Source organism: Homalodisca vitripennis, chromosome 4 (genome assembly GCF_021130785.1).
Source record: "Homalodisca vitripennis isolate AUS2020 chromosome 4, UT_GWSS_2.1, whole genome shotgun sequence".
In the NCBI taxonomy this organism is placed as follows: domain Eukaryota; kingdom Metazoa; phylum Arthropoda; class Insecta; order Hemiptera; family Cicadellidae; genus Homalodisca; species Homalodisca vitripennis.
The window spans coordinates 193,183,916-193,208,069 of NC_060210.1; the positions used below are offsets into that span (position 1 = coordinate 193,183,916).

The following is a 24,154-nucleotide window of genomic DNA, read 5'->3' on the forward strand; positions in this document are numbered from 1 at the left end:
TTGGGAACATTTAAAATGTATTCCCTGTTTAGATGGTGTAACATTCTGTTTTTGGTTCAAGTTGTGAAAGTTAAACTTAGTAAATAAATACTAACTTTAATCCAGCGTAATGTTTTACAGAATCATCTTTTCGAAGTCAGATCCTTCTGACTCCTTCTTGCGAGGCATTCCCCTGACATGACAAAAGTGGTAGTTATTTCAAAAATTATATTTATAAGTGCAGTAATGATGTACCAAGTTTTATTACTTTATCTGTAATCGTTCGGGAATTATGAAGCCCGTGCGAGACTTTTTACAACCAGTATATTGATAGTAATATAAACATATCGCAACTTACAAAATAACTTTCTTCGTGTGACATCGGTGTCTAATCAATTAAAGCTTAATTGAAAAATTGATTAAAGCTGGAACCTAGCACTTCCCGTACATTCAAATCATATTACTTAAACCAATATTAATTTTTTACATTTAAAATTATGATTGATTCGTACGTTTTTCTTAATTTAGATATTTTGATAGTGGAATAAACAGTGTATTTATAAATCTTCAAACACATACAAGTCACAATAAAATATTTAAAACCAGGGGCAAGGAATACACAGGATCCAAACAAAGACGTTTTATATGAATAATTTTTAATTCTCAAAATTATTTTTTTCACAATGTAATGTATTTAGGTTTATCTACTTATTTGGAACTGGGACGTTTTTGAAAAGGTTGTCAATATTTTTTCTATCCTTGCGCTTCCTATAAAAGGAAAACACTTCCAGCAGGATCAGGAAACATAGAAGAAGGACAATAAGGAATCCCAAGACATGCTGGAAATTAATTATTGTGTCATGAGGTGTATTCACACGGGCAACCGTGACGTCAGCAGAACTGGACAGCAAGGGAGTTGAGGTGGTGTCTGGGACAGTTGTAGAGTTAGCGGTCTCATTCCTGTTGTATCCAAAGTATCGACCAAGGTTCACAAACAAGAACCATACGTGATGTTCTCTGTCATGCTCTCCACTTTCTTGGGATTCATAGTCTAGAAAATATCAAAATTGTATTTGGTGTATACACATTAAACGTTTTAAATAGCGTCTATGTTTACAATTTTTCACATAGAGAATTTCAGTCCATTTAGTTGGACATTAAGCTACCAGTGGTAATCTAAATTCGCACCACTGCATGGCTCAAATATGGATGTTATGTACGGCCTGAAACGGCAGGTAAGCAAGATAACTAAGAACCTGAAACCAATTCAACATGATAACTTAACAACATATGTTTATGCTACACGGTTATGGTACATTGGTTTAATGTATTTTTCGCTAAAACAATGATAACGCAGAAATTAAATATCATTACATAAGAAAGTGATGAACGCTAATTTTTAAGGGACGACTCTAATATTTGGTGAAGTAAAACTCACGTGTCTTGAAAAGCATTGTAGTGTTGTTTCATATTTCCGAAATACTGCAGCACTTTTAGTACGTTAAGCCTATACAATCGTAATTCAGATCATACTCGAAAATTGTATGCTCTCATCTGCTAAAAGTTCCTATTACATAGTTATGTCTTAACTTATCTGGACATCTTATCTTCTATTTCCACCCTGAACTTTTGTAGTGAATAGAGATTTAATGTACGATCCATACCAGTTGGTGAAGGTGGTGTTTCCGTGGTGGGTGGGTCTACGGGTTCCTTGTGCAGTTCGTTGTGGGACTCCTGTATCGGAGCTCGGCAGAGACAATGGTCCCCCACACAATAGGGCACCCAGGAGGTAACACCGCACCTGCTCCTGCATGACACCGTTGGTTCACCCATGATACACGCCATGTCGTACGGCGGCACTAGACATAATATTAATTAACCCTTAGGAATATGTTTTAGAAGTTCAATTCCATTTACAACCAGGTGATATTTAAATTACGTATGATTTTGCTTCTCCTTAATAAGATATCAGTGTTGATATTTGTTTTGCACCGTAGACATTAGTAAGCCAGACATCGTGTTCTCAATAATTGTAATTGTTCTCAGGAGCTTTGAACGGGTCGCTTACGAATCCTATGCCTCTTTCAGGTTTGTCATAAGCAAAGTACTCGTAAAGGGATAACTTGATCAATAAGTACAGTTTATTACGAAAGGTTATTGCTGGAGTGAGAGGCTTCCTTGTAAGGTTTAAGATGCTCTAAAAAGATGAAGAGAAAATTCCCATGTCCATTATTATAACCGAAAACGGATGTACTAAAGGTAATATTTTCATATTAAGCGATGAGGTGTGCCTGTTTACTTAAAGATTGGTGAGATCTGTAGCTCTATAAATACTTAATTCCTTGCAAAACCCCTATGGTTTTACTGAGCCTATAGGTAGTATCAAAATGAACAATAAACGTTTCCCTGATTATAAATCAAAGTTAACATACTATTTATTGAAATGAGAGAGGGGAGACCCTAGTCATTTGTATTTTTATCATATCTTCCTTTTTTATCATAGGTGACATATAATGGAAATTTCCATGTGTTCCGGAGCTTAAAAAGGATGGTCTTGGATTAAATAAGGAATATGAGAACATTAGTCAACTGATCATCACTTAGTATGGAGCTGAAATGAAGGCGTTAACTACATATATTATATCTAATATCTTCACAGTTACTGCATTGCATTGTACTACGTTTTCTACGCCAAAAATCAGTGATTTTTATACAATTCAAGATTACCAAATTTTAAAACCTTTAACATTAGTTGGAAATATTTTGTTTTTTATTTGTCTCTTAAGTACCGGTACATTTTGTGCTTGAATTTTTAAGGAATTTTTAATTAAATGTTCTCTTCATGGAACATCAAGAAAATATGCTAGGTAATTGCCCCACACTAAAAAATCAATATTAATAACCGAGTTTTCGACTAAAGATTTAAATTCAAAATAATTAGTTATTACATTTTTGTTAAGTTAGTAGATAATTAGTCTGTTCAAAGGTTTAGGTAGCACGGCTCACATCGCTCACATGTTATTTATATTGGGTTTAACCAATGCGTCCGCCAAGACTTGCAGGTTAACCTCTAGATATTCCTTTCGCTCTGCTTACTTATCGAATAATATTACTCCTACTTGTTACACGCACTGGGTTACTTCAACTATTTACAGTAATTCATCTGCTAGATGCAAGTGGTTTAGATCTTTCCACGAGGAAATCACTTTGTTCAGTTTGATAGTATTCTTCAAATTATCGTTCTTATAATTGGTATAGCTTTAAAATCTCACTTCTATAAGATGTTAGAGTTGTAGTACACTTGGATACCGAGACCTGTGGTATTCACAGGAATATCTGGTGTGCAGAAAAAAATACAAACCAAATTTTGTACTGTGCACAGATAGTGTGGCATTTCCTAATAATTAAGTCCAAATTTGTTTCCGTTTTAAGTTAATACGAATAGGTAAGTCCAAATAGTTTTATTTTATTGTTCTTTGTGGTTTCTACAATATACAAAGATAAAACGCCAAGGTTCAACGTTCAGCATATCTCTTCCTACTCCTATAAATAAATACATTATAATAATAGTGTATCTGTTAATTAAAGAGTGTTTATAGTTGATGATTATTTATTATTCATGATTTTATTACAAATGTTCAGATTATAATGCGTAGTTTTTGTGGAAATACTAGCCACATCAATTTGGGATAATCCACTTGACATAAGTCTTGACGGCGTTTTTTGCAGTTAAGTTTTCTACCTGGACAGACTTTTAGAAATATGTGAAGATTTTGGTAAAAAATGGATATATTTACAACATAGAGTATACTAAACCAGGACAAACCGAGAATTATGAATGTTTACAAGAATTCGAACAGATGGTCGGAGCTAATTATATATATTCTGTGAAACAATACGTCGCATCTAACAGATTTTATTTAATTTCTTTCAAATATAAATGAATATATTTAAAATTAAATTATTCGTAAATCTATACTTATTTTTTTCACTTTTCTTACTGGTAATTTACAGATTAATCTTCGGTTTCAATTTGTTATTTAATCAATCCTTAGGTATACAAACAACTAAGAAATTCTGATGAATTATTTTACGCGCTAAACAGATTTTATAATGCCTTAAATTGTTTTAACGGGAGGTACAAAATAAAAGCTACATGAAATTATAGTTTGAAATACGGGTATAAAAATTTGTTTTCCATTGAAAAACTAAACATTTAATTAGTATTGCTGATTAGTCTAAATTTAATTCAACTTGAAACTAAATACTTACTTCTTATTACGTTATCGATAGTAATTAATTAAGTACTTTATATATATTTTATATGTACATATCCAGAAATAGCGTTTGTGTTGGTGTGTCTATGAATGACATTATTTGTAATGCTCACCCTTGGTAGAAGTTGGTACCGAAGGGTCGCCCAAGGCCACCCCCAAGGCTGCTACAAACACACAAGAGAGGTACATAGTTTACGTGTAACACGTCGACTGACTCTAATTCAGACTGTCAGTCAGTTGTGAGTGAGTCAGCTGCACATCTGGTTAAACTTGGAACACCTGCGTAAGGAAACAAGTGGTGGCGTCGCAGTAGAAACTAACAAGTAACAATAGCTTACATGTTAGAACAAAAGCTGGGTGATTACATTCTAGCTTGTTAGGAATTTCGTTTATGGAATCATTTTGTAATAGGTGATAACTACAAAACTACCATCTACCACTTTTTCTTTTCATTTTATCACTTTCAGTTATTAAATTTTCAAATATATTTAAGTATTTTAAGTCTCCGCAAACCTATATGAACACCATTAGAGCATAAGAAGAATTTTTTTAAATTTTGGACTCACCTGTGAAGAGCAAAATCTTTGCATGTTTTGGAATTGTAATTGATGGTGAACAGTTAAAATTGTCAAATGCAGCCGCTGGCTCACGAAGTTGCAATTAAAGACGAGATCGATTTAATTAGTGTTACTAACGAGGTAAAGCCTAGATAATGTGCACTTGTATGAGCACGTGGTTCTATTGTTCGTGAGAGATCTTAATATTTGTACTCCAAGTAATTGGCATTGGAACAGGAGGAGTTCTTGGAAATTTCATCAGCAATGCTGTTGAATTATATGAATTTGAGACGTGCTTTATGCTGGTCGAATCAATCAGATGGTCTCGCATCATATTTGGATTGTTTTAGACGTGAAATAGATATATTTTGTGTTACTAATAGAGACGTCCAGTTGTAAAAGAAATATTTGTGGAGAAATTTGACAAGCTTGAGAGTACATTAACAGTAAAATTATAACTAAGAGGACACCAAAGAAGATGTTTTTATTTTATCTTCTAAATTTAAAGTAAAATGGAATTAACAATTTTTTATGGACTTATAAAATTTTATTAAATAAAGAGTTTGAAAATTATTAATTCACGAGTAACATGAGTTTGATATGTGTCTCATGCTAGTAGTATTAATCAGACAAACCCTCAAATTGATATGTACAATTTCTTTTAGAAGTGAAATAGTGATATTTTCTTTTACTATTATAAGCGTCTAGTTGTAAAAGAGATATTTCTTGGAAGAAGAATTTACAGCCTTAATAACCGATACCTTTAAGTTTCTTATAACTTTCTACGTTTAAAATAAAAGAGTATTACGTAGATAATAATATAAGAACTCATAACAAATTTCGCATTACAATATTTTATTAGAATTATAATAAATACTGATTGTGAAACCATATATTGAACCAAGAACTCCAGGATATTGAAACCTGATTCTTTTCAATATGAAACTGAAACATTTATTGGTTTATTGGTAATTGATTATAAAGTTTTCTTATGTCTCAGGAAATATCTCATGGACAATCTTAATTTCTGATGTAATGTGTTTTTTTTATTTATGAAAAGAACTTTTAGCTCTGATGTTTACGTGGCCTGTGTCATTATTACGTTTACTTATTTTGGCAATTAAGTTTACATTGTTTACTCTCTACTTATTAATGAAATATTGAAATATTTAGGCCTTGTGTTATTTTCTTCAACAGATCTAAAACTGAAACTATCAATTAAGTTAAACTAGTTTGAAATTCAACTCACCATACAAAAAGATATAGCTATATCTTTCTTTTTTTAAATATAAATAATACGAGTAGCTACTCGTATATTTATATTATTTAAGAATATAAATTTTACCCGTATTTTACAAGAAACAAAATCGTCTAACTTTAATAACTGTGAAGGCTTCAATAAATTAAATATCATAGGAAATTATGAACTGACTACTGACTATAGTTTCACGGTAAAAACTGTACTACCGAACTTTTAGTTTTGTTTTAACAGTTTTTATTTATAAAAAATGATATAGTTAATTTAAAGTGGTAAGGATACCTTAATAATTTAAATTAGGTTTTACTAAGGAAAAGTTAAGAGACAACGGAACAAAGAGAATTTTATTGTGATTACAAGTTCTAAACTTTGTTATATACTTTTAGTCTAGCAAGTTATAATGAAGTAAGGTATACGTGGTTATAATGGTTAGAGTTTAAACTGCTATGCTGCTACATTATAAAGACACGACTATTCTCTCTCTCCTCTGAACAGATTGCCGACGGGGTTGGGGAAAGTACATTTAAATCGTAAAAAAAATATTCAAATAATAAACTATTACATCCTATTTATTTAATTTTGTACTCACAATTTGTCGTTAGGCTTAACATGTTTAAAATTGTTCGGATGATAAATAACCTACGAAAGTTACACGATGAAATGAAATTTTACCTCCCTTCGTGTTTTAGAAACTATTTTTCGTTCTTTAAATGATTTCAACTACTTAGTTAAACAATTTTTAAATTAACATTTTAATTTTTCTGTATATAACAATTTATTATGAAAGTTACTTATTTATAAACTTTACTTTTACAAACAAATGTGAACCTATTGTTTATCTATAAATACGGTGAATTGAATAGTTTCAAAAAAAGTATATATAATTACTAAAAGTAATACTTTTGAAATGTATTCCCCTATTGACAGATAGTGTTATAATTTTTACTAAACGGAAAGTGATTTATTATATACAAAATATATACGTGAACAGTTTGGAAACTTACGGAAGGTTATAGGGATAGTAAATAATAAACTTATGGCGGTGAAATATTAAATAGTGTAATAAATCTTTTTATCCTCACTATGGGGAAGGTAATTTTAAATTGGCACAAATATAACGAGAAAAAAATCATGTTGGTTTATTGGAGGAACAATATAAAATTCAGGTCTTCGCCAATAATTTTAAAGCTTCACGTGGAACACTTAATAACCTCAATTATGAAGGACTAGAAGCCATTATTAGGGATCAGTGGTCGTCGAACGAGAGTAGGGTATAATACCAGGGCTTAATTACGAGGGATCAACCAATTATAAGTTACAAACTTCCAAGACACACAAGTATTACTTTGAGATTTCTTCTTAAAGCTGCAATTAACCTTTTCCTAATACCTTTCAGAGTAGTTTACTTAATAATGTTTGTACAGTATACAGTTGATTATTTTCAGACTTCTTAACTTAGTAATATTGGTATACAGTTGCCACTTTATAACTCTATTTTTAATCTTTTTACTGTTCGTATGTACTTAACTATTGAATACATATATTATTTTACGTATAACTTCAAATCAATGCATACCAGTATTTTTTTAAAGGTTGTTTTTGATGATGGAAAGATTGTAAAATGAACAGTTATGTTTGGACATTTGTCATCGTTCAGTGATACAAAACTCAGTAACACTATTTCCGAGATCCGTAATCTTATCTCTTCCTCAGGCATATAAATCATCTTAATTAACACCTAACTATAATATATATTAAAATAAACAAATCATACCAGATCGTTGTGACATGCCTGTCAGGAATCACAACGATTATATTATATGTCAGATTAGTTACATGTTTATCTACCTGAGGAATATATCAGATTGCAGGTCTAAAAACGTAGGGTTACATATTTATTGTACTTCTGAACGAGGGGAAATTACCAAAACTCGTGTGTTAGAAAACACAACTAACACCCATTGAATTTTATAGTTTTAACCTAAAATTTAAGTAAACTGTGATAAAATTTATTGGCTGAGATTTAGTGAAGCCTATGACTGTGTGAAGGCCTGGAAAATTTCATTTCTGTTCGTATGTCTGTCAGTTTGTCATTCAATATGTCTGTATGTCCACACGAAATTACGAAGATTAACTTGCCAATATAATTGACATTTCGCATGACGCTTCAGTTATATATGAGGGTCATTGATTTTTATTATGGTGCATATGATGAGATTTGGCTGAGCTTTAATCAATATTTTTCTTTAATGTAGAAAATCTTGTGAAAAAGAAAATAAATATAAGAATAAATAATATTGTAATAAAATTTCGGCAGGTTTTTGGTCATAACAGGTTTCAACATGAGAAATATTTATATATGTCTATAATGTTATATATTGTATATAATTTGTTTCTAAATTTGATCCCCTCTATACGGCATTGCTCAGGGGATAACAATTCGTGTTATTCATCGTAGTTACTTAAAGGGAGTTTTACTTGTTTCTTGCTATAGACGACAACCAAAATGCTATATTCGATCGTAACATTTATGCCAATTTCACTCAATATTTATATTTTGTAGACGAAATAATTATGCAAGTCTACAATCACTAAGTTTCAAATAATGTAAAATCAGCGCTAGGAAAAATTGAAAAACGTATAAATTCCACAACAGCATAATATACAAGTGAATGTTGTTTTGGTACTTATTGTTGTAGAAAACAATACAAATTTAACCAAACAAAGCGCCCCAACGTGTTAGAACACTCCCCACTGGCACGTTGTTAACGAGAGTTTCCATTAGCTCACCGGACAATGCAAATATATTAACCTTGTCTTCCTACTGTTTTAGTGATGTATGACGCTCTCAGGGTTCAGCCTATTCATGTCATACATGATGTATTGTATACGCTGTCATGTAGTAGTTTCATGAGATAAAAATCTCACTGAGGGAAAACTTTGTTTACGAAGCTTTAGTTTTTGTTTACTTGTAAATTAAAGTGGAACATTTAATATAAAATACATCATAGTTTCATTCATAAAGTACTTTTCATGCGTATATTATTAAGGGTAGGATTTGTTAACACCTACTAACAAGTTTCAAAATAATTTTAAAAAAAATACTACGAAACAAAGTTTTAAGTATCTAATGGTAGTTTTCATACATATAACAACCATTTGTAAATGTTTAAAATTCATTTAAATACAATACAAAGAATCTAAATAAATTTATCACAAGATTTTAAAAATCTACTCATATTACATTGTCACCATCATACGATATGGGTGTAATAGGTGTAATTTTAAATTGAAATTATTTTAATGTATTTTCACCAAATCTTTATCTCAATAATTATCTGACAACTCGATCTTTATTATTAGGTTGCTTTCTAGAATTCCATTCTACAGCATTCGTTTTCTGTAAGAGAAATTAGTAGCAAGCAGAAAATAATGTTTTTTTTTACGTCTAAAAACCATTCATGAGTTGGGGTTTTCTCAAATCATATCCACTATATTTACTGAACAGTTTATGTTTTTTTATTTTTTTATTTAAGTTTTTACGAATATTTTAATACATGAAAACAAAATTGTTGAGGATAAATTTATATATATATATATATATATATATATATATATATATATATATATATATATAAATGGGCACTACAGTTTGGTACATTGTAAAAATTTCCAAACCATTTATGAAAACTTCACTTTTCACTTGTAAGTTTAATGACCTGAATTGGTATTTCTTCCCTTATAGATATCCTTTACAACGTTACCTGCAACTATTTGTTTATAAATCCACCATCTTATGGTTAAAAAACGTGATGCCCTTCTATAAACTGTGCCTATACACATCCCATTAATAATATGGGAACACACTCAAATTGTATAGTAGGTGAAATCGCTGGCTGTGAGGTGTACACAAACTTAAGTCATTCCGCCACAAAGGAAGAATGTATGTGGCTCCATTTTTTATAGACCATGACCAGTTTTTTGACAGACTTAATACATACTTCAGGAAATATTATTTATAGGATGTAACTATGAATATATAAGAGGTATGACTAATTTTGTATACAATATTCCAGTCAAATAGAAAACATAAAACGATATTGCCACAAGCCACGTGGAATATAACACTCCGACATCGCAGAGGTGAGCTACTGACAAAGGAAGTATCCAGATTATCGACTGTGCCTGCCGTGACTGTCTGCTGTTGTGTGTTATATGCATCGCTCTCCTCTATATAGGCAACAGTACTACATGTAGCCACAAGCCACGTGGAATATAACGTTCCGACATCGCAGAGGTGAGCTACAGGCACAGGAAGTATCCAGATTATCGACTGTGCCTGCCGTGACTGTCTGCTGTTGTGTGTTATATACATCGCTCTCCTCTATATAGGCAACAGTACTACATGTAGCCACAAGCCACGTGGAATATAACGTTCCGACATCGCAGAGGTGAGCTACAGACACAGGAAGTATCCAGATTATCGACTGTGCCTGCCGTGACTGTCTGCTGTTGTGTGTTATATGCATCGCTCTCCTCTATATAGGCAACAGTACTACATGTAGCCACAAGCCACGTGGAATATAACGCTCCGACATCGCAGAGGTGAGCTACAGACACAGAAAGTATCCAGATTATCGACTGTGCCTGCCGTGACTGTCTGCTGTTGTGTGTTATATACATCGCTCTCCTCTATATAGGCAACAGTACTACATGTAGCCACAAGCCACGTGGAATATAACGTTCCGACATCGCAGAGGTGAGCTACAGACACAGGAAGTATCCAGATTATCGACTGAGCCTGTCGTGACTGTCTGCTGTTGTGTGTTATATGCATCGCTCTCCTCTATATAGGCAACAGTCCTACATATTGCCACAATCCACGTGGAATATAACTTTCCGACATCGCAGAGGTGAGCTACAGGCACAGGAAGTATCCAGATTATTGACTGTGTCTGCCGTGACTGTCTGCTGTTGTGTGTTATATGCATCGCTCTCCTCTATATAGGCAACAGTACTACATGTAGCCACAAGCCACGTGGAATATAATGTTCCGACATCGCAGAGGTGAGCTACAGGCACAGGAAGTATCCAGATTATCGACTGTGCCTGCCGTGACTGTCTGCTGTTGTGTGTTATATGAATCGCTCTCCTCTATATAGGCAACAGTCCTACATATTGCCACAAGCCACGTGACATATAACGTTCCGACATCGCAGAGGTGAGCTACAGGCACAGGAAGTATCCAGATTATCGACTGTGCCTGCCGTGACTGTCTGCTGTTGTGTGTTATATGAATCGCTCTCCTCTATATAGGCAACAGTCCTACATATTGTCACAAGCCACGTGGAATATAACGCTCCGACATCGCAGAGGTGCGCTACAGACACAGGAAGTATCCAGATTATCGACTGTGCCTGTCGTGAATATCTGCTGTTGTGTGTTATATACATCGCTGTCCTCTATATAGGCAACAGTCCTACATATTGCCACAAGCCACGTGGAATATAACGCTCCGACATCGCAGAGGTGAGCTATAGACAGAGCATACCATAGTTTGGTAGTGGGGGGGGGGGGGTTTTCCCAATTCAGCCATCTAAGGATTGATTATTACTGTTTGAATCTTTATCGTCAATTTATCGTCACTAACATTGATTAATATTGATAAATTCCCAATTATAATTAAAATTTTGCCTATAATTAACATTTACTTTTTATTTACAAGCCCCAAATCCTTTTTTTCTGTTCTTAATTCCTTAATGTTCAATTCTCACAATGTTTATATTCAAACTTAATTTATATCCTTATTATCGTATAAAATATATTGTGAATGAACTGAGATGGCAACAAACTCTTAACTACTAAAGAGAAGCTGCTTTAGTTCACTTTTCATAAACGGCGTTTTATTTTAGTACATGTTTTTAGAAATTGCAGTTGTAAGTTAGATTATTTATTTATAGCCTATGTACTATATGTCCGATTGCAGATATTAAAACATAATATTTTGTTCTTTTATTACTGAACGATAAAAACTTTTCGAAAAAACCCCGTTTTCCTCATCATAAAAACAAATATTATACAAATAATAAATACTAAAACATGTTTGGTGTACATGTTGCGTACACTAGTATTAAAAACGATTTCTACAGATGTAAGGAAAAATGAATAAATATCACTTTTACGACCCGAACCCATTACTTAAAAGCATAATTTAGTGATTGGTTAACTTACAATTTCAAAGGGGAATTCAGCATCTCTAGCAAGGGGAGCCTTGACGTATCGTCCTGTCAGACAATAATAGACCTGCCAGTCAGTCTGACAGCTGAGTGTGTTATACAAGTCAAACACCTGCTTGTAGGCAGGAACAAGAGCAAGGATTATACTGTAATCCTGAATATAAAACGGGATAATAAATGTTGTACATTTTATTCATAAGTTATAGCTTTAAGTGGTGGCGTGTTTTTAATAACTTGTCTTTTAAAATATTGCACATTTAATTAAGAGCAAATTAAAAATAACACGTTTTCTTATATATATATATATATATATATATATATATATAATATATATATATATATATATATTTCCTTATACCTAAAACATGTTATTCTCTCATATCCTTTATGTATGTAGTAAAAAAGTCACAATCTTAAGCAAATGTTAATAAATGTAAGCAAAAAAAGTCTTTTAAACGCCTACAAAAACTTCAAGCGTGATCAAACCAATGCCGACGCTTCTGTATTCAGAAATGGTATTTAAAATATTACCGAAAACCTTAAAAACTTATTTTACAATTTGACGATTACTGCGGCTTATACTACAAGCAGCAGCTGCTAAAAAATTAATTTTGAGTGTTTACAGATATTATTTTTATGTTTACAAACACGAGCTAGTTATAGGCTACTCTTTTCCCCAGATCGTTTAAGTTACGAAAAATAGATTACTTAAACTCATTGAAACACACTATAATTAACATCTATTAAATTTATTTTTCATCTACATACTGTTATTTGAGTACCATTATAGACAGTCACACTAATTTAAAGTAATATATTAAAAATTTATTATTCGAAAAAGATTATCTCGTCATGGCAAACAAATCAAACTGTGTGGGGTATGTTTAGAAAGTAATATGTCTAAAAGATACATGCACAATGGTTTTCTTCAACATAAGTATTTTGACAAAGGAAGTATAAACATTTATCAAAGGATTTACATAACGTACCTAATTGTTCAGGAGACAGAAAACGTTTTACGTACCCTTTTGTCTTCCGTCATCTCACAGCTGGAGCCAAATTGCTCTTTTGTTTGAATTTTCTTTGTTCAGCATTAATATCTTTATTCATCACGTAACATATACATAACTAACTAGAATGAGCTTTGTTTATTATCTTTAGAAAATCCCAATGCTAATTAGGTAAATCAAAATTAGGAACTAAAAGTAAATTAGGAGTATAGTATAAAATTATGTGCAAATTATTTCATCGCAAACCCAAAGGGCTATGCCATTAGGCATGGTTTTGAAATAGTGAATCATACACGTACTTTACATACATTTCCACTATACCATACTATCTGGATTCATCATTGGATACCAGTGTTGGATATAGTTACATTGCCTTGAGAACGAGTGGATTGTCAAGTATGAGGAGACTGTCGGGTTTCGTTAAATAGCTAAAGGTCTGGCATTTTATCACATAAATATTTATTTCCTATATTATGGAAACCACAAATTAGCTCTTGGCTCCCACACTATTAGAAAACTAATAAACTTCTTGTGAAGCACCTTATATAAGACGAAATCATTATCAACGTTTTCGTCTTAGTTGTTTCTCAGTTCTTTGTCAATCTAAACTAAAGCCCCTTCTAATTTTCCATACTGGAAAAATACTTCAAAAGCTCTGTTTTTAAATCATGGTATTTTACTATGATTTGTGGTAATATATATATATATATATATATATATATATATATATATATATATATATATGTATATATATATATATATATATCGGGAGTAGCCTGACGGTAAGGAATGTTACAAAGGTTAAATATATATTGGAAAAGTTATGTTATAGTTATGAGATGTGACTTATTTAACTATTTAAAATTCCGAAAATTTTCAAGAGTGTAAGAGTTGACACGAGACCTACGTAAAGGAACAGTAATAAATAGCCCATCTTAAAATCAATTAATATAAATATTATCTAATAGAGACCTGATGACAGCCCTGCTTACTTTCCTAACCGTTCCTTTGATGACAAGATGGCGTTAGTGAGCTAACACTTCGCCACAGATGAGAGAAAGTATGGGTAAGAGAATACGAGGAGCTATTTTAACCTAAAGGTGAAAAAAGTTACGGTTGTTAAATTAAAATCATCTGCTTCTTTGTCTCAAAAATAAATTGTAAGCAAAAGAACATTTCATAGTTCTTTCGTAGCAATCCGAGAGGATAATTATTAAAATACTTGAGATTGTAATTCAATTCTTTCGCCAAGTACGGTGACAGTAAATTTTTTGAGAGACTGTAACTAGACAGAATATATAGTAAGGACAATTAGCTTTATAAACTACGTCATTTGAAGGAGTGGAAGAAAGGCAGGGACCTTGAGCAATAACCTGAATTCAAAACAAAGATTAGTACTGTTTATAATTTTAATGGCATTGTGAATTTCTCTGTTATAAATCCTCTCTTAGCATTAATGACCCTCCTCTAAAATATGATGATTCAGTTTCTTTATTTCCACTGAAACAATACACTAAAAATTAAAATAATTAGTGGATTTGTTAAATAATGATATCTATATTAAACTGTGCATTTACTGTTCTGGCACTGTCGTAGCAATTGCCTGCTATAGGGAAAGTAGTAAAAGGTTGGTTTTTATTGATCGGTTTATACGTCATAAAAGATTGTGGGGCATTAAGCACACATTTCTGATTGTAATCGTTGATTAATACGGCCCTAGCAATTATCAAATTCTCTCTAAACTCATATTTTTAAGCTTTTACCTATTACTAAAGGTTCTTATTTAAGCCTGGATAAAATATTATTCGATGTAGTCAAATAATATTTGATTTACATACCTTCCAAATACAATAAAATATAAACACTTTAAGCCAAAAACTACATACAATTCCGTACAAAACCGTAGATATAACGTTTCAAAATGTTATCTCGATTGAAGTATTATCTCAGATGTGATGTGATCCTATTAAATCACATCACATACTGTGTACATGTCTCACAATACAGTTAATGTAATTATAAAAATATTGTTCAAAATGGGTGAATCGATAAACATCATAAATTATTGACCTTTACTTTAATACAACTTATTTACTGTTATACTTTTTATCCCTGATTGGATTCCTAATTTCCATTTGAGTAATATTCTATTACAGTGATTTCATAAAGGATATCATTATGAGCAAAGAACCCTACAGTTTTTAAATATCTAATATTGTTATATAACCTCTGTTAATAGCTTCTCTCCTCTAAAAATGGAAATATGTTAAAGCACAGTTCTACATTTTTTTTTTTCAAATAAACCCGCATAAATTGAACGAGATTGGTTAGATTTGATTAAAGTAGTTTTACTATATGTTTCTAGTATAACTTATAATTTCTCATTTATTTGAGGATACATTTACAGTCTTAAAGATACTCTCTGCATTTCTCTGGTCCTTCCTCTTCTTGCAGTAGTAGGAGACCAATAACAGAATAAGTAGGAAAATAAGGATCACAGCCAAGACGGTCGTGTAAGCCTCGGTGCTCCAGTCGTGTCTTAATTTTTCACCAGAGAAAAATGCAGTCTCTGTGGAGTTCTCAGGCAGAGACTTCGTATCAACGTCATCGACATCTTCTGAGGAACTGACGTTTTTATCGTTGAACCCGAAAATCTTACTGATGTCAATTAAGGAGTAAATGGTGAAGTGATGAGTTTCTTCGGGCGAACCATCCACGTTTGTCCCTGCACCTGAGAAATTCGCAATTGCACGTTAATTTCAAGAAAAATGACTGGAAATTTAATATATTTGTATTATTATAGAAATAATTAGTTTTAAGTTTTTGTATTGTTTTTATTGGCGATAACGGTTTGAAAGGATAATAGGATTTCAGACATTTGTCAACTTTATATGTTAAGAAATGTATAACAGTACATTTCGAGGATTGAGATATACCATCCTTGCCATAATGATGTAAGAGATTTATTGTATAAAATACCATTTAACCGACCACGTTAAGCGTACCAATAGATTGCCACTACAAAAGTGTCGAAACTGATTAACTGGGTATATTTTAAACCTTGAAATGAAGTGTTACACGTTTTGTACCATATAACGATGGAAAATGTTAATTTATACTAATTTCATTGTACAGAAAAAAATTCTACATTCCAGTTTGGTATTTATTGATAGTTCAGAACAATAGAAGAAAATACTATTTGCCTCCATGAGAATATACATTTAAAACGATTAGGATGAACAGCATCTTTTATTTTTAGGATACGCAACTTTTCGAGTTTAGAAAATTAAGCTTTAAAATAATAACTCAATACATATACTCTACGTAATTATAAAAGTACAGTGATAACCCTCATTTTGATTGGTTAAAAGTGTTTTTAATATAAATACAAACTATTTAGTTGTAACATAATTTAGGTATAAAATAACATAATTTATTTATTATGTAGTTTAAAATACATTGTGTCACGTCAAATTAGGCTAGGAGAGAAATTCGAGTGAGCCAATGATAAAAGGCCACCTCAAATAAAAATCCTGGACTCGAATCACACCGGCGAAAGAAAATACCAATTATATAATACCAAATAAATAGTGGTTTTGAAGTTCAAAAAAGGGGGAAATTGTTCGATTTTGCGCTATGTAGGAAAGCACTACCTTGGCATCTTTAAATTTCGTCATTATTATTCATTCTTTTTTTTAATCTTTTCCAATGAAATTTAAAGCATCGTAAGATATTTTATTTCTAAGAGTTTTTCAAATAAAACGATGGTTAAAACCCAGTTTTACGTTAAAAGATAACATTTTGAGTAGTCATATATGGGATTTCTATAAGACGGTTTTTTCTTAATGACGGGCACTGCATTTTGTTCTGTCAACTTAGAAGAAGGGCAGGTCAGCTTTTCTCCAACCTCTCCAGTCAAAGCGGGCAGGGAACAACACTTCCTCATGTCCAGGCTAGCAACAACATTCAACAACAAGAGAGCTCCAACCACTCCAACAGTTATTCTCCGTTGTAGGCTAAACCTATCGAACAACCTTTCTCCCCCAATATCTCGACAATTGCGGTTAGTGATGTGGTAAACTTGGATAAGCATATTGTTGCCCATGTATATGTGACACACCAGCTCTTGTTGTACCCATTGTCGGTTCAAGTGAGAGGTATAAACTTTTTCATACAAGGCTAGGTTATTTTCTTACATAAAACCTTTAAAGTACTCGCATATTTACTCACTGTCGTTATAAGACAGATGCTCTTTAGGTGATTTCGTATTGCTTCGAGTATCCTGGATACTTTGTTGAGACCTGTCAAGGGATGTCCAGTGATTGCGGGCAAACATGGGAAGACTGGATATGTGATGTCCTGGAGTGTTGTGATCCAGATCCACCGAGGATCCACACTTACACCGATGTGTAGTCTTGTTACAGTAAGGTTTCTGCGACATCTCGTAACATCTGACGCTGCATAACAACGATGGTAGGTCCTCATAACAAAGTTCTTCGGAAGGCAGTTCTGCAACAGGGCACAAGGTATATACTTAATTGTTTTATATACAATATTTCATTTCATTATTTACAATATAACGTGTTCCTCCGGTTTTAAGTTGAATATTGAAGAGTTTTAAATTAATTTATAAAATTTTCCAATATGCTTTCGTGTTTTGAACATAGTAAAATCTTATACAGTTATACACGAATAATCACGTACTTTTTTATTTTTGTATTTAAAATAAACGGTTTTACTTATTTTATACATACGAAAAACTGAACTAGGGTATTTTTAATGTTTACTGATTATACACGACTGTTGGGTATGTAAGTATATAAAGAAGCTTACCTTAGGTTTCACTTAAAACAAAATAAATATACTTACACAAGAACACTTTTATTAAAATATGCTTACTATACTGATAAGGAGCATTAGTTCAAGGGTAGTAATTTATTATAAGAAATATTCATTCCTTCATTTTATAAGATTTGGAAAAATTTTTCCACTACATTAGCTTTTAATATTGTTGAAGATAAACGGGTTATCTTAACAATAACCTCTTAGTTTCTCTACTATCAGTTACATTAAATTTAGCTTTATAAAGATGTTTCGTTTACTAATTTTTGAAATTTCCATTGTTAAAATATGATTTACGTAATTGAAATTGAACTATATCATCAATCGTATGAGACATTTTTATGTTACAAAATTTGAAGAGTGAAACACTACAGCATGTGAATATCTATACAATTGTATTGTATGACCAGTTTTTTATGAAAATGTTTTATTAATTGTTTCATGACACTTTGTCTGGCATAGTCATACTTTATTAATTTGTTAACTTTATTTTCATTACGAGTTGGACAAGGAGTAAAATATTACTTTTTTTAAATTTTACTTGATGCATCTCGAATAGAAACTTCTTTAAAATTTCGGTTAGAGCTACACGAAGTGGCTCAGTATAAGGGGTTGCAATGTTTTTTCAACAGACGTTTTTGCCATGAAAATATTTACATTTCTCGAAATCCAGTAATATTAATGTTTCCAAAAATTATAAAACAGATACTGCCTATATTTTACGTTATGATTAGGCTATACCTGCTTTAAATACCCTACCCCAATGATCTTTGTAGAATTTAAAATTGCTGTAGACAACTTTTCTTTAGTATGACGTTCATAAAATATCAACTAACGCCACGCCGCATTCGTTAAAATTTATCATTTATCACCTGCACAATTTTACTCATTACGGATCAGCCTTATTAAAAGTTTATAAATGAAAACCATACATGCTTTGGACAAACTCTAGGCTAGGAATGCAATTAGGTGTCAGTAAATGAGTTTATATTAAAATAAGTTAAATTTTTTTCAATTATTTTCACTTTAAAGTCCATTTTTGCAAGGAATAACGCTGATCTATCATTTGTTTACTTTATAAAGATTTATTTTGTAGAACCAATTTTTTTCTCTTGATCTATTACTTAAAATAGATTCATACCAAAACTATGGAACCATGTCTTCGCGGATAAAACATACAGTTTTTCTAATTTCCATTGTTATACTTGGTGTACATATTGAATTTTGGAAGAGGTTCTAAGATGGTTCAGCAATTTACACATGCATTTCATGTTACCTAGCATCGTAACTAGGAGCAGAAACAATGGGAACAATACTGCAACCACACATTACGGAGTTTATTGCGCATTGATGAAAACAATAAATCGTCATGTGGTGTCTATCGCGGGCTACACTTTCATGGATCTAGCGTCAAGTCAATCTGCTAAACATTTGTACTCTTCAAGTCTAGGAATTTTACATTTGATTAAAAAATGAATATTAGTATTACAAACATTAGCTAAGAAAAATTTAATGTTTGGCTTCTTATAAGTTACAAAGATTAAAGAATACAAAGATTTTAGTCGTTCACATGTATTTTTCAAACTGGATTATTCAACTTTACATCTAAATTAAACTCTTATTTTATTTGATGGCCACATTGGCGTGGTTACTGTGTTGGTAAATAATGGGAAATAGTGGTAAGGGATCATGTAAATAGCCACACTGAAAAGAGATAAGTTTAAATCACAAGAAGCAGTTTATACTATTTTCATGATAATGACATCAAGATAATAAAGAGAAGACTATACTATACAGACTAAAAACTTTTTGTATAGGAATTGGATCCAAGGTTTTTTTCTCAAAAGCAATGGGATTGGCTTAATTTTGTTAAATTTTGTGCATTTTAGGATTGTAGGTGACATTTTTTATTGTCCTGTTTACCGATTTGGAAAAAGTACAAAAAATCATTTTTTTCATCTGAGAAAAATGCCCAAAACATTAAGCTTTATTGTTATAATTAATAAGTGAAGACAATGATTTGTGTAATTTATTATCGCATTGTATATAGGATATAAGCAGTCATCTACCTATATTCCAACATATGCCACGGCTTCACTAAAGTGTCCTGCAGTATGTTACGAAAATTGCATTGCATTTGTGGAAGGAACAGTTCGCGTACTGAAAGCTCGTTGTCACATATCAAGATCAAAATAATACTTTTTTGACGAAAATAGGCCGCTTCCAGTACAATACCAGTGAGTGCAATTGATTACGCAATCATGCCAATCCGTTGAAAACTTATATCTAGTAAAACATTATGCAAAGACAAAATAAACCAATTGCATGGCAAAACATACAAAATCAACTCATATACGGTGATATGCCTTTTTTCCCTCGAACACAAGACAAATAATCAGTTTAGTGCCAAAATATATGAATACTCCTTCAGTATAGCATTACAATAAAGGTAAATAAATTCATTTTCTGAAAGCAGGTACTGAACATTAACATTCAAATCCATGTATGCAAATAAGGAATCAATACCACTTTAATAAAAATAACTCTGCCTCAATGCATGTGAAGCTCTCCAAATAAATCATGGTGTTATATAATACACATAAAAATAATTTAAACTCAATTTCGTTATAATAATCCTATAATAGGAACAAAATACGGACATTTTGAGTTTTACTAACAGATGTTTAATGGATGAGCGTAATAGAAAAACGACGTTATCAAGCTAAAAGGAACGCGTGATAACAGTACATCTACTTTAACAACTTTTTAGTTATTATTATTACTATTAAATACAGTAATAACATAAACTACATATAAGAAAAAAAACTAAATATATTAATTATTTATCGCTTGTAAACAAACATTCATGTATATTTTTATATATGTTTTGTACTATAAATGTGTGTTTATTTATTTTTTTGTATAGAAATATAAATTTATTTATCTATAAATAGATTTTCTTAGTAATGAAATAAATTCTATAGAATTAGTTGCCATTATGTGGTTTATTTATTAAAGCACATTTATTTCACTCTTTTATACGCATTATACTAAATTTAAATTTTTAAATTAATATAATTTAGTATCCAATTCTATGAAAATCGAATAAAAACGGAACTTTCTTAAATTATTCGTACGATATAAAACCTATATTGGACTTGCCAATGCTGGGATTACAGTAGGATTACCTGAAGGAATGAAGTCAGATTGGTACAGGACAGAGTGTTCAGTCGTTGATCTTTTCAGCTCAAGACTACAGCAAGCCTCAAGCAACGCCAACAGCAGAAGACTGCGGCAGTACATGACTATCGCTGTACTGAAGCTCATTGTTACTGCCGACTCAACCATGGCAACAGCCGCACACAACATCACTATAAACGTCTTATCACTACAGTGAATCGCTAAACGTCCTAAAAGCATGGGTTCCTCCTTTTCATTGATGTTAGGTTTGATTTACTAAACTCACTGTATGTTATGTATTGACCACTCTACTAATAACCAGTGTTGATATACAAAATGAATGAAAAATTAATAAACTGAAATAAAAATTTACTTTGTTTTTTTATGTGTTGTAATATTGATATTTCCTTCTGGTCATTGTAAATGTGCAGAAGTTCCGCTATTTCTGTTTATAAGGATAATGGATATATATTTCTTCACTCCAGCATAGTATACCAATAATCCAAATAGCAATGACTTTAACGTCTACTAATACTGAATTAATTTCGAATATTTTTTTTCACATCTAAACAGTACAGTAGTTATGGGATGCCTCTCCCATTTTTCAGGCCATGGACGAAGTTTTACCTCTCATAAATTATTAACAGCTTTATTATTAAAGGAAAGACAAAAATGTTTAAATAAATAAGGAGAAGTAATTACTGATTAAGAAAATAATTTAATTCAGTTTTTTTTTCATTGGATGTCTTAATTATTATTGTTATTGCCGTTTAAAAGATTTTTAAATACTATATTTGGGTTTATTTTAGAAAACTGCACTTTGTCATAACTTTTGAATATTGTAATTAATTTAACTTATAAGATTACCAATCAATCTATTATGTAACTTATCATTTTTCAAACCAATAAGAATTAGTTTTATTATAAAATTGGATTCAACATCGGTACAGCGAGATATCGAAATATCGAATGAGAGTAACAACATTTAAGGTTATGTTAAATTTTTTCGTACCCACTCCATTCGTAATGTGTCTTTTTGGCATGTTTACGGATAATGAAAAATGATTAACTTTACATTATTCACTGTTCGTTTACTTTATTAGCTCATAGTTTTTCTTTTTTGTTATTAGAGCTCTCCAAATTCAGCAGAGCTAATTCTTTTATCAAGGGGAACCTGTACATCAAATTTCCTAATTTCTAGGACCTTTTATCAAACTTTACTATACAAGCTGAGAGGTATTTTACTTTTCTTGCAAGGTATTTACTAATTTTACTTGCAATTTTTGCTGTAAAAAAAATTGTTATGCTCTTATTTATAAATATAAAGCTTTATTAACTATGCAACCAAGTTTTATATTTATAGGTTCATTTTTATGGCTAAAATAAAGCTCATGTTGTAAAAGACAAAACCCAGCTAAAATAAAGTATCTACTTGAATGAACCGAAGATGTAGTAGTTTACGAGACAACAGCGAGTGGATAGAATGTGAGGTCTGTGCCTTCCGTGACTGTCTGGTGTTGTGTGTCATTCCTGTCTGAAATACGACACACTTCCCTTCCAGTAAAAGTATTTTATACCCTGAACACAAGTACCTGTCACCTTTTATATTTTTAAGATGTTATGTATTGTCTCTATTACAAGTTTAAGCACTATTAATATTTATATAAACAAAAAATCAATGCTAACGAATTTTTGATTAATTACACTAATACTGTAACGTTGGTAATATTGTACAATTATGTAAAATTGACCGTTGTAGCATTAATTAGTAAAATCTTTCTGTAATAAGTTCGTTACACAATTTTATTTGATAATTTTGTTTGCCATTTTATCTAAACCTATGTAAATATGGATGTGAATTGTGTATATTGTTATCGATCTTAAAATTAATATATGTACAAATCTAAGGCTGTTTTCATTCATAACGAGTTGGACTTCTCTACATATGAACACATATCCTATTCAGCTTTTTTAAATTTATGAAAACCGTAGTGATGCGAGTTTACACCTTATATTTTGTTACTAAGACCATGTCTAAATGAATTTTAATATGTCTTTATATTAAAATGTGACTTATTTTTTAATGGCTTATATTTTTATGTAATTAGTAACATTTTCATTCCTTAAATTGCTATCACTATTGTTTAATTTAAAGAACTTTACAGGATAAATTAAATATTTAGATGTAATACCTATATGCTTAAAGGACTGCTTTTGTAGCAAAATTTTTCTCAAGAAAAAGGTTTTCTTGATCCAAATAAAATAAATGAAATGAAGGTTAGCTTCTTAATTCAAAATTGTAATCGAACTAAAAATTTAACTTTGTAACGAAAGTTGAAATTCAATAGAAATGTACTTAATAATAAATTAAAATTAAATGTAGTTTTATTTGTTACATGTCATATCGTAATAAAACTGAAATAAAACTTGCTGGATAATCTTAGACCGTACCACGTGTCACGTCCTACTACTGTTGGTACACATTCTACGTTGAAACTTTAATTTATATATATTTCACCCAAACTTATTTACGCATAGCTTGCTTTATTCAAGTATTAGAGATTATTTTGACTGTTGAGATATACAAAATCTCAATTACTAGTCACCTTTAACTAATATTAAAATACAGAACTGTATTTGAACAATACTCTCTTGAAAACTTACGTTAATTATTTAGTGATGACCAAATCTTCGTAATTTCCCTATTGTATCAAAATAATACAATAATCTCTGTAAAAGAGACCTCATATAAATTGACAACGAATTTCTCATATGTATATCTTAATTAGCCCACGCAAAATCCCGCACAGAATTT

The 24,154-nt window shown here is 31.3% G+C and overlaps 2 protein-coding genes across 2 annotated transcripts; both read right to left on the reverse strand.

Moving 5' to 3' along the window:
- Positions 1-624: 624 nt before the first annotated feature.
- On the reverse strand, positions 625-4,529 carry LOC124360836. The gene is made up of 3 exons (XM_046814777.1): positions 4,370-4,529; positions 1,644-1,838; positions 625-1,030 (listed from the first exon to the last, which is right to left on the reverse strand). The coding sequence occupies exons 1-3, from the start codon at positions 4,443-4,445 to the stop codon at positions 684-686; spliced, it is 618 nt and encodes a 205-aa protein (XP_046670733.1). The 5' UTR covers positions 4,446-4,529; the 3' UTR covers positions 625-683.
- Positions 4,530-15,675: 11,146 nt separating this feature from the next.
- LOC124361540 lies at positions 15,676-21,532 on the reverse strand. The gene is made up of 3 exons (XM_046815603.1): positions 21,348-21,532; positions 17,548-17,826; positions 15,676-16,048 (listed from the first exon to the last, which is right to left on the reverse strand). Exons 1-3 carry the CDS (start codon positions 21,526-21,528, stop codon positions 15,699-15,701), a joined length of 810 nt encoding a protein of 269 aa, XP_046671559.1. The 5' UTR covers positions 21,529-21,532; the 3' UTR covers positions 15,676-15,698.
- Positions 21,533-24,154: the final 2,622 nt, after the last annotated feature.